Below are 12,146 nucleotides of genomic sequence, written 5' to 3' on the forward strand. Positions count from 1 at the left end.
CTTACTGCATTTTACCAGTATGATTATCAAGGCAAAGAAATTATGATAGCAGAGTTAAAGGCAGGGAATACCCTATCAATATATATGTGCATCATCATCAAGGAGACATCAACCAGCCAGTTGATGACATAACTAGCAGTGTAAGGACACAGAGAAAGTAGCACAGAGCTGGGTAAATCCAGACCTCATTAGTTTAGCACCTTGCTAGCCCAAATTGGAAAGGACAGCCTAGGTATGGGATTGGGCAGGGCAGCTTGGCAGGTGTAAAGTCACAAATTTAAGCTACCGTAGCAACCATCAACGGGCGCTCAACACCTACCGTAGAGGTGCACCACCCTAATCCTTTTAGCAGAGCAGAGATCAGTAGCTAAACTAAGCATACCATACTCAGTCAATCCCATTGACAGGAATGTTCCCACATGGTGTCAGGGATAGCGGCAGGAGTCACTCTATACCCCTACGCCGCTGCCAAAGGCCTCACTGCAGTGCAGATGCAAATGCTAATGTAAATGATGCGGTTGCAACCAGAAGGCCAGAACAGGTACACATGAGGATTTTGGTCTGTTCGTATGGCAAGATTTACCTTTGCACTCATTCCTCCGTCTTTGAGTGCCTGCCAAGCTGGTATCACAGGGAACATTTTTGGGAATCTAAACCCAATTCTCACCAGGGGGACTAGAATAGGAAACCACACTGCTGGGGGGTGAGCTTTGAGGAACAAATCAGGATTACGTTCAATCCAATTCCGCTCAAAATATGTGAGAGTATCCCAGGCGTTTCCTGTAGCGCGGATGTGTTGTGACCTTCACCCAGGGCGTGCGTCTTTTGAGTATTAACGCACCAGGCCTATGCTAAGAATGAGGTAACGTCAGTTCCTGTAATATGAAACCTCGGCGACGAGGGGGAGAGGTGATGAAGGGAGAGAGGAAAGAGGAGATTAGTTTAACGGTATCCAGGTAACAGGCGTAAACAATGTCAAAGCAAGACTGAACATGGACCAAATTAAGATTATGGAATGACCAGCTGAGAAAGACCAGCCATTGAAGTATTAAAACAAGTGAAGAGATTAAATTACTCTGCAATGTTCACGTGCATGCTATGTGTTGTTTTGGCTACTTTGCCAGGGAGTACTACTCCCGCCAACACATTCCTTGAAATTACGGTGTTTTGGATTGGTTGTTTTCCCTGACTTCCTCGGCTGTGTGGGATGCTGACCAGAGAGATGCTGATACTTTCACAAGAAAGGATGATAAAATCCTGTGCTTAATGATTCCATACATATTTGCACATTTTTATTGAAGGCTAACATGTGCAAATCAAGACTTTCTGGAACTCTATGACCTCAACATTACAGACGTCTGAGTCAAAACAAATTACCTCAGGTTTTAGTAAATTGCGATGTACGTTTTTTTTCTTCAGACTGTAAAAGCACATCCTGTGATGACTCTGTCCAAAAGCACACAGGGCTCTTTACAAAACACTCTTGAGCATGCAGTCTGACGATGGAAAACGTTAGCTAATAAAATGCTTTAGAAGTCAGAGATTTAGAAAATGCATCAACTGAGTACAGCACGGCCAGTGTGGTACAAGCCATCCAGCATGGGTCTCTGAGGAGGGTGACGCAATACAGACAGGGAGGGGAGGCTGAGGATGGAGGAGAAGGGGCTCAAGTATGTTGACTATTACGAGCTCGAGCCCCCTCCTCCTCCTATAACACGTCCACGGCAGTCCCACCCAACGCTGAGGCCCATCTGGAGTGCCTCGTGACCCAGCTGATTAAAAGCAGTTGGGGCTTTCGGTGAGATACAGCTAGTGGAATGTTGGGACTGTGGAAAGGCCCAAAATAAGTGTCTCTAGGAGGTGTGTGAATGTGTACAATGTGTATGCGATACTCTGCAAGCTGATGTGTGTGACTGCACGCAAATATCCATGAGAGTGCTTACGAGTAGCCTTGTGTCCATCAGTGCCAGATTTCATCCATCAATCATGTCTGAGAAGAAAGGCCTTGAGGTCACTTGATGGATGCCCCCACTGGGACTAAAGGGACAGCTGAATGGGAGCATCCCTGCACCTGAATCTATGCCCTCCTGTTCCTTGACCCTTTTAGACAACCACACGACAGTACACACTGATCTGGTGCTTAGGATCATAGCCATCAACCTTAAAGGCCCATTTCCACCACAGCCTTTTGTCCGACAGCTAGTGTGTCTTTTTCAGTGGGAGCGCTGTGTTTTTCTGCAGCAGCGTGTCAAGGCAGTGAGCATCTTTTGCGGTGCCGAGCATTATTTTCTGGTTGCTGAGAATTTAAAATCCTCAACTTGGAGTAAAATGCAGGGCTCCTCATAATCACTTTTTACCTAAATCACAGTTGAGGAGGGGCTGGAAAAATACTCCACAGAAGAGTAGCCCCATCCTACATATATTAGTGGTTCAAGCGTTGCTGTTAAGTAGAAGGTTGCACTTGTCAAGACTTTTCCTTGCCCACAAAATCTCATGAACCCCCACAAACCAGCAGGTCCAGCTTCTCTCCCTTTGTGATTCTGTCTTTATTTGACTCTGATTAAGGATGAGAAAAGGTACCTTATATACCTCCTCCATTCCACACTCAACAGCCTGACTTTTTGCAGTTGCCCCCTCTAAACCAGAGGGTATTTACAAGATGCACCCATCAAGCAGAATCATCCTCTTCCAGCGGAGATCTAAATGGAAACCAGGCTGACAGCCTCGTGTCTGCTGATGGAGCACGGCACAAGAGCACAAGGTTCCCGCTCTCGTCCCAGTAGGGGATCCTCTTTGCTGTGAATGTTAAGCTTAACATGTGTTTCTCCGCTAATTGAATAATGAAGTGATGAGAAAAAGGAAAAACCACAAGACCGAGGAGTGCACCAAAAACCTGCCAGGGGAGGCTTGTGTGGTTAAAAGTCAAATACTTGGGTTTTCAGGCAGCATTTTCGGCAGCTCTGTGGCTACAGTGACACTTGGCTTATCTTTCATATGCGCCAAAAATAAATCCTGCAAAGAGCAAAAACACTCATCACCATGTGGTCACAAAAGCAACAGTTTTAGGTGTAGCTTCATGTTACTGAATAATTGAATTCATGCTGTGTAATTTAGTTTAGCTAATATGAGCCAATTTAAGCCATGTTAACCAGCACTCATGCTGCCTTTCCACAGAACATATGGCTGCCTGATTTCTTCCCGTAACTCTTTGGATGTCTTGGCTACTTTGAATGCCTTTGCTGCTCTTTCAAGCCAATTTGTGCACTGTCTTTAATTACATTCAAAATGCAAGTGTGTTCACAGATAAAACACTGTCCAAAATATTGATTAATTTGCACTTTGGGAAATCAGAGGTCTTTTTCACTTTTGTAAGAAATATCAGCTCATGGTATCCTCCTGCCATAAAGAAAGGCAAAGGAGTGGAAAAAGTAGATTTAGAGGAAAGGAAGCGCTGATGAAGTTACACCCGACTTAAGCTGTGTCTCAACAGAGAATGAAAAATATCAAAAAATGCTGGTAGTCACCGCAAAAAAAAAAAAAAAGAGCAATTGTTCTGCTCAATTTTCAGCATGGAAACATACCACACTTACACATAAATAATCAAAATAAGTCTACAAAGAAAATGGAACTGGTCCCGATTCCACTGAAATACCCTGAAATGTGCATGTCATCCTAATAATACCACAACACAATTAAATCACCATCACATCCAGCATGTGCACAACCATATGCAAAAAACAAAACACAGGGACGCATATGGCATTTGGCCGAGACTGTGAAGGACAATTCGGAGCAGAACAAGTCTTCAGGCTGTGATGACCACACCCGGGCCCAGCTGGAAACAATAAAGCCCACATCTCTTCCTCTTTTGCTCCATCTCTTGTCCCCTTGTCTCGCTGCACTTGAAACACAAGACTGGGATCCTTAACTTGAGTGTAAGGCTTTGGCATCTCTTTCCTCCTCTCTCCTTGCCCTTACCACCCCTCTTCCTTTTGTCTGCCTATCTTAGACTGTTTTTCCCTCATAAGACACAGGGCGTGTCCGCTGCATTCTCCCTTAGCATAGTAAACAGTCAGTTAACGAGTGACAAAGAGGCCCCTTTAAAATATAAAAAGAAATCCGTGAGGGATAGACAGATGGGTGTCATTTGTGAGATTGTATACAGTTTTTGCACCGTTTTCCTCCGCTGACCTCCACTGTGACACTGTCAGATTAGTTTTCAGTTCAATTCATCAATGTTGATTAATAAAGCAGGGCTCAACCCATCCCTGTCACACTGTCAGACAACCCTATGAGGTGCAGAGGTGCTCTGAATGCTAATATAGTGTCAGAACAAAGCTGCATGCAGACGGAGGACAGAGGGCATCATCATCACCGTCTGTATTGCTGCGCTGCCCAGCCAATCGAGTACTGCAGCACTGACCAGGCAGCCAATTAACGCCTCTTTTACTGGGATGCCCGGAGGCTGTGTCAGGATCATACGAACGTGCAGGGCTCACCATTCTATAGAATAGCTGGAGGGACAGCAGAAGGGCACAGAGGAGATTGGACAAACTACTTTGCAGCTGAGTGTGAGGGTGTGGGACAGGAGTTAGCAGTAGCAGGGCGGGTCACTGAGAGTGAAAAACACACACCAGTGATCTATAGATGCTCTACACAGGGATTATTCATGCCCGCCCCTTCATCCTGACTCCCTTGCATGACGTAACTGCTATTAGTTGGTTGATCGAGTTTACCATGGACTAGAGTGGCAGTTTTAGCATTTAAAACCAAGAGAAAACAAAAAAAACAAATAACTATAGCAACCCTCATCTCTCTCTTTCAGCATGCCAGGGATATTTACAACCTCACCTCCAGAGAGCCTGGGGGGGGGGGCTAAACACTTATAGATGACAGGAAAACAACACACATGCTCTCATGCGCACACAGCTCCACCTACTAGCTAGGCTCCTCCCAGCCCTGTCTGCATTGCACCAAAGAGAGCTGCATCTTTTCCAAGCCAGTTTTTCATCATGCAAGCCAAGGAGATTCAGCAGCCTCCAGCTACTTCTTATTCTCCGCTGTCTGCCTCGCACTCTCATTCGCTTTCTCCGGCTCGTGCACTTGAAAAAAAAAAAGAAAAGGAAAAAAGATGTCTTTGTGCGATACCTTTTTCCAGTGTTACCAAGGTTACACTCCAAGGACGAGGTGTCTCTTGAGCATGTTCTCTTTTATTTTCCTATACACTAACGAACCAACCAAAACAAACAGCATCTCCGGGCACTATGCACATATGTCGGAGGGATTATGTGTCTGTGGCTGGTGGGGGTGGGGTGGGGGGGTGAGGGAGGGGTTACTGTGACAGTATGAGGTGAATCAGCATTCTGTTCACGCTGCTTTTCACTACAACCTGAGCCAAACTCCTGAGGACAACAATACATCTCATATTTACGGCCACAGGCAGATGTGTCTGAGGTCTCCACTCCAGAGAGCTGGATGGAGTGATGATGACACAGCAGCAGTATTCAAGGGAGGATATCTTGTATTTCTTGGAGCAGAGGGATCAAATGTGCCCCCCCCTTTACCTGCGAGTAAAAACGGCATGATTTGAAAGTGTTTGGCACAACTTGTGTTTCATGTACGTCACACGTTACATTCATTTTGAATTATCTTTTTGTTTATTTTTTAGAAAGGGACAAAGCACTTTTTCTGAACAACACGAATACGGCAGATGAACTTGCTGAAAATTCCCTCAGGTGTAAATTCTCAAGATAATTGATGTCATGGAGGTTAAAACTGCTATGTGTGTGTCAATATTAACCTGCCTCTGTGGGAGGTATTATTTCACGGTTTAATGCCTGAGTCAGTGCATCACTATTTGTTGAGAAAACACCTATGAAATCCATCTTAACTTTTTTCAGATTCCATTTTATTTTTCCAAAATCAGAGCTGTGTCATTTGTTTAAATCGTACCACTGAATAGAAAAGAACGTGTATCGGAAACCCAAGTACGTTTTGTTTCAAGAAGAGCAGCAGTTATTGGGCAGCACAACTTAGAGCGATTATTATGTGGATCACGAAAGAGACAGACACAATGTGGGTGGGAATGGAACAAAATTCCTGTCAGAAAACACCTTTGGAGGTACTCCCGTTTTTGAAAGAGAAGATGCAGAAAAAAGAGGGGATGCGTAATGACTGGATTAGGGTAACAATAAAAGTATGGTCAATAGTGCGAAAAAAAACTGAAAGTATCTAACTCAATAAGTAGAATCACCAAAATAGCAGGAAATCCAGACTTTTTAACCATCTGTTATGGATGCAGGGTACAACAAATGGAGAAGTAAGGGGTTAATTTATATTGCACAAGTTTTCAATGGACAGTATATGAAGTCGTTTGAACAACTTAAAAAAGAGTTTAACTTACCGAACCATGACTTCTACAAATTTCTACAATTAAGACACTACCTTCAGAAGCACAGAGAGTGGGAAAATATTTGTAGAACACCATCTAAGCTGGAGGAATTGCTTTTGTCGTATTTGGAGGGGGAGACTAAAAAGGGGTTAATATCAAAAATCTATAGAGTACTACAACATGAATGTAAGGACAACAATTTGGATGTTAAGGAAAAATGGGAATTAGAAACAAATACTATTATACCAGATGAAAATTGGGAGGAAACATTCAGAGCAGGACACAAATTAACAAGCAGCCCAATGTGGAGGGAGTTTGACTGGAAGGTGAAGATGAGATATTTCAACACTCCATCTAAGACTTCAAAATATAGCAACACATCTAAACTGTGTTGGAGAGGATGTCAGTTAATAGGAGATTTTACGCACATATTCTGGGATTGCCCACAGCTGTTGAACTTCTGGGAGAATGTTCGGAAGGAGATTGGGCAAATTTTGGACATTAATTTTGCTTTGGACCCAGCAATGTTTATCCTCAGCATACCACCTGAGAATCTGACAGACAGAAACCTGATTGCTTTGTGGAGGATTTTGATTCTGATCGCTAAAAAGACAATAACTTGATTGATTTTATGCCTGATAGGAGTGTACGAGGAGCAGAGGATATCAAACTGCAGGCGTGGACAAACCAGCTTGAATGAAAGTGTGAAGTCCAACCACTTAAAGGATAAGCTTGTCAATTTTAAATGACATGCAGAACCTGCCAGGCGTGACAGTTCAACTTGATACAAACCACAGGAATTAATCTTCGTGCTGTGTAACAAGAGCAACAACAACAAGACTTTTCTAAAGGAATGATCGGCCACATGTGCTAGCATGAGGCTCATTAAAGTTTTGATGTCTGCTTGGGACTGATTTTTATGACTCTCCTTCCCTCCCTTTTTCCCGCCTCACTCACTGCCTCTCGGCTGCTTTCATATGCTAATGGACGGACAATTGTGTGGGCCAACAGCCTGGAATTCCTCTCCACAAAGACGAAATGGAGATGGAAGTAGAGAGGAGAGAAAGGGACAGACAGACCAGACGACTGTGGGCTGATGCACATCAGAGGCCCAAATTACTGCTCAAAGAGGGCTTTAGTACAATAGCATAGAACCCAAGGGTGGCTTTCGTGATAGTCTAGCAATGTATCACTGCAACTTTTTTTTATTATTAATTAATGTGTTATTTCATTTCTTCATAAAATGATTCTGTGTTCAGTGCATCAGTGTGTCCACTATGTTGGGACTTTACAGCAGAAAACATGACTAATTTATACCTAAAGTATGTTATTTTCTTGTGCATTTGTTCAATTTAAAAAGTAAGCTGAATTTTACTGTGTGCCAGAACAAGACGTCAGTTTTCATTTATTTGCCAGGGATGAAAACCTCTGGCGCTCCATATGCTGATGGAACCACGTGTTTCACACCACAGTCACCGAGGACAGCGTGAACAGCAGCACTGCCTCAAAAAGCGAGCCGCTTGTGTAGAGAAAACAATCAGTTGTCAGAAACTCAGAGACAATCAATTTGAAACGATGAATATAATGAAAAATAATTGCATTTATGTCCTGTTAAATAACAAATCAACCGACTGTTTCAGGTCCAGTTTTGTTTCCATTCTACTATGTCAGAGGGCATCAGCCAGGAAAACAAAAAAAATCATTAGTGGGGTTTCTATTAACATAGATCGATGCACATTTGGAAAAGTAATTGGCAAAAAAACACCTTTTAATGCCTGCTTGAAGTGGTGTTCAGCTTTAAAAAAAAAAAAAAAAAAAAACGCAAGATGAGGGATGCAAACCCCTAATTCAAATTAGCTCTAATATAACCGATACTGAGTCATGTGACTGAGCAGTTGTTCCTACGACTGGAATATCCAAAGATATTCCCACATGCGTCTGTGCAACATATCCAATACTTGACTGTTTCTAAGAACAATTGCAACTTGTCCCAACGAAAGTAATTCCGTTTCCTCTCCCCTCCTCTTCTTTTAGCTTCGTCATCTGGTGTTATCAAACAGTCTTATTTTATTTACTCCCTTCAACCAGTTAATAAAAACACATCTAATGCGCTTTCCTTTTTCACAACTTACACGCAGTTTGCTTAAAATTTACTTGACAATTAAACTGAAACACCGACTGTGTAATGAACACAATTGGGCTATGGACAGTTGCATGTTTTCCACAGTTTGGGCTTTTATTCGTCAAAGATGTTAAAGACATAATCTGCAAATCAAACAGTTTCTAAGTAGACCCGTCCATTTTATGATCTTTACTCACAGCATTCTTGGCAGGGCCCCACCCCATAAGGGCCTTCCCAACTGTGTTGGGTGTGGTTCACTACATCAAGGATATCAGCTGAGGAGGCTACCACCGAGGAGGCCATCCCCCAACATTAGAGGAGGCATCGAAACAAAGGAGGAGGACGTGCACACCACCCCTGCATCCAGCCAGCCACCTCAGCCAACCCTTCGGAGACTGAGAGCAGGTGCGCCAATTAGAGTCCCCAGGGTCCCCCCCACCCAGATGCCAGCAAAGCCTTGCATAATTGGTTTCCTCATCTATGAATTATTAATCCTGGTTGCTCTTTGAGGTTTTTGACAGAGTAGGGTCGTGACAGTGCGCCCTATGACACAATCTCCTGTTTAACCCCCAGAGTCATGTTAAAACTCCTCAGAACAAAGTGGGAACCAAATCCAAGGAAGCATATGACAACCAGAGGTGAACGTCTTTGCCTGACTGTAAGTCGTGGTCTCACTTTAAACTGTTCAGGGACCAGAGCCTATAGGATTGTTTTGTTCAGTTTGAAGAGACATGAATGGTTGCTATTGTTTGCAAAAAAAAAAAAAAAGGACTTAAAAAAAAAAAAAACCTTAAATAATAAACCACATATTTTTAAGTTGGCCATCACATAAATTGAGCTGCAGTTTTGTTATGGGTGGCACTATTGTTGTAGTTCCCTGGCTCCTGTCTTTCTGTCTCACACCAGGTGTCAGCCTGTAAATATTTCATGAGGCCTCAGTGCTAGGCTACTGGCACACAAAGGCCGTTTTCAGTGCCCCAAACAGCAGAGGCTCTCTGGAAACAGAGGCCTATCAGTTCGACTTGGGACGCAAACAATTTTCAGCACTCCTAAAATTGAATTAGGGGAAAGGGAAGAGAGCAGCACTGCTGCATTGCTCCACACGGCAAGGCTTCTTTACTCCTCACATCAGGCATTCCAGGGTGAAATGAAAAGAGGGAGAGGAGGGAAAAAAAGAGCAACAATGAGCGGCCTGTGTGAGTTTCCAGTGAAAAGGCCAAAACAGCATGTCAGAGATGAGTGTTAGCAAGGGTGCCAAGCTGACTTCTGTGCATATAGAGACAAATGGATACACAACAAGACGGCAACATAAAGAGCACTGTATGTCCAAGAGGATGTCCATGTTGATGTGGTCAAATGCATGCAGATGTATCTTTTTCTGAACATGAAAGGATTTGCACCCTTGTACTTAAAAACAGCACCCACCATAAATTCATGAATGGGATTCACCAGTTTCCAGCTGCATGTGCTCCAAGATTTGGCTTCCTCTTTCAAAAGGTGACAATCCCCTCATAAGCTTTCATCAAGATCAAAATTTCAGACACAAGCTAATTCTTGAAACTTGATTTTGAGCCAAGAGCGAGAGAGAGAACTTTCAGTCCAAGAATCACCTGATAAGACTTTGATAAGATTTTGTCAAATCAGATTTGGTGTCAAGCCACTTGAGTCTGCATGAGGCATTCAGTCTGCAAGTACAGGGACACTCAGAGGTCAGCATGCCAAGCACTCCATAGTCTGTAGTTGCACTGTGCACTACTGAATGAATGCTGGCTATTAATATTCGAGATGTCAGGGATGCCTTTCCTGGAAATCTCCAGAGAGCAATAGGGGACAGTGATGAAAGCGAGCTCATAAAAAGAGTTAGGAAAGACAACCACAATCTGCTGTTGGTAGTAGGGGTGTTCCCAATCGGGGCCTTTTAAAATTGGGTGTTTTGTCCAAATCCAATACTTAATCTTCCAAGACGATACCCAAAGGCCACTGTAGTACATTACAATCATTAAAATCAATCCAATTTGCGTGACTTTTGAGTGCCATGGGGATGAAATCCAACACGGAAGTTAGCTTCCCATTGGTTCCCTCCACCCAAAGCCACTAAATTAGCCAATCATAGTTCTGAAGTCTGACCCCAGCAAACATTTGACATTTTTGCTTGATTTTCAAAATACTTGGCAATTCATTTTTTGATTGATTGATTCTTGCAGTTCTACATGATAGCTGACATCTGATAAAATGCTGGAATTCTGATTCAGTCAAACATGGATTAACTAGCCCCGATTTCTCTTTTGAGATCCAACCGGGACATCCCGGGACAGTGGAGGGAACTTTATCAAAACCAGCTGCATTCAATCACACCTACTTATTTTATCACTCAATAAGAAGCAGAGCAGATTACATGACAAAAGGTTAAACAACTTGAACTGACCTGATTGTTCCAGGCACAGTACAGGTCGCAGATCAGGCTCCAGTTATTGTTTAGCATACAGTCAAGAACTTTGAGATGAGACATTTTATGTAGCACAGAAGAAGCTTCCCAGACAAACACCTGCCCTCAGCTGTGTGTACCGAACCCTGCTGTGCCCGGCAGCCCCGTGCTGGCAGCGACGCCCCTTGATACCACCTTGGCAGAGAGGATGGTGCGAGGAGGAGGTGAGAGGGGATCATCAGCAGAAGGGTGCATCTCCCTACCCATCTGCAAGCCCAGCGGGTATCCTGTTAGCAGTGTCCAACTCTCCAGTCGTGCTTCATTAACAATATGTTAATGATTCATGCAGCAGGGGATTGTCTAATAAATACGATTTTAAAAAAAGCCTTCCAGAGAGAAAGAGAAAAGCAGCAGTCCGGAGTGAAGAAAATTGTCCTGGTTATCTACAGGCATCACCATGGTCACGCAGCCGAATTCAAACTGACCAGTGGACCACTGCACCGCGACTGAGAACTGAGCTACTTTTTCTTGTCTTCGGATTTTGTGAGCTTTGATCTCACTCTCTCTGTCAGTGTCTCGTCCCGGCTGGCTGTACCTCCCTGTGCTCGTCTCTGCAGCTGTGCCAGGCTGAGCAGCAAGCACTTGCTCAAAAAAATCATCACGCATCAGGCCGCAATGCAGGACTTAACCAGGGAGGACACGAGATCCCTTTTCTCTGCCCAACTCTTGAGGAAAAGCCAGCTCTCCTGTCTCTTCTCAAATGCACCTGAGGCTTGTAACACCTCGAGAGGTGTTCTGTTCTGTAAAACCCTAAAAACATGAGGACCGAGCATGCTCCTTGCTACTAGTCTGACTGACTTAACACTTGCTATGCGGGACTCTGTGCAGCCCCACTTATTTATTTCATTACTCTGCAAAAAATCTTCTGAGCAGGAGGAAGTGTCTGTGACAGATAGGAGTGCTGCAGCCCCCACCACTGTAGAGTGGGGGCTGCTCGAGAAGTCAGGTCAATAAATGAACGACAATCTTTCTTCTCCATGTTATAACCATGGGACGTAAAAAAATAGTGCCTATAGCATGCTAAAGGAGAGCATTAGCAAGCTACTGGACACTAGTAAAGAGTTGTCTGGGATTGTTTATGTTCCTTCCACCTTCCTTTGATGCTGTACGACATCCAGATGGTTGCGATTGTGGCATTAGCTGTGAGG

General features: G+C 43.8%; 1 protein-coding gene across 2 annotated transcripts in view; it reads right to left on the reverse strand.

Moving 5' to 3' along the window:
- Positions 1 to 12,146, reverse strand: part of arhgap21a (Rho GTPase activating protein 21a) — a 79,039-nt gene that overhangs the window by 56,029 nt on the left and 10,864 nt on the right. The window contains exon 1 of one of the 2 annotated variants that reach the window (XM_086190753.1): positions 10,939 to 11,802. The exons of the other annotated variant lie outside the window; for it this stretch is intronic. Coding sequence (XP_086046879.1) covers positions 10,939 to 11,022 — 84 coding nt within the window. The 5' untranslated portion in view covers positions 11,023 to 11,802. Of the gene's footprint in view, positions 1 to 10,938; positions 11,803 to 12,146 lie in introns of those variants that run through there. 2 annotated transcript variants of the gene reach the window in all.

The sequence above is a fragment of the Aulostomus chinensis genome, chromosome 21 (genome assembly GCF_037954235.1).
Source record: "Aulostomus chinensis isolate RoL2024-O1b breed Wild chromosome 21, RoL_Achi_v1.0, whole genome shotgun sequence".
NCBI lineage: Eukaryota > Metazoa > Chordata > Actinopteri > Syngnathiformes > Aulostomidae > Aulostomus > Aulostomus chinensis.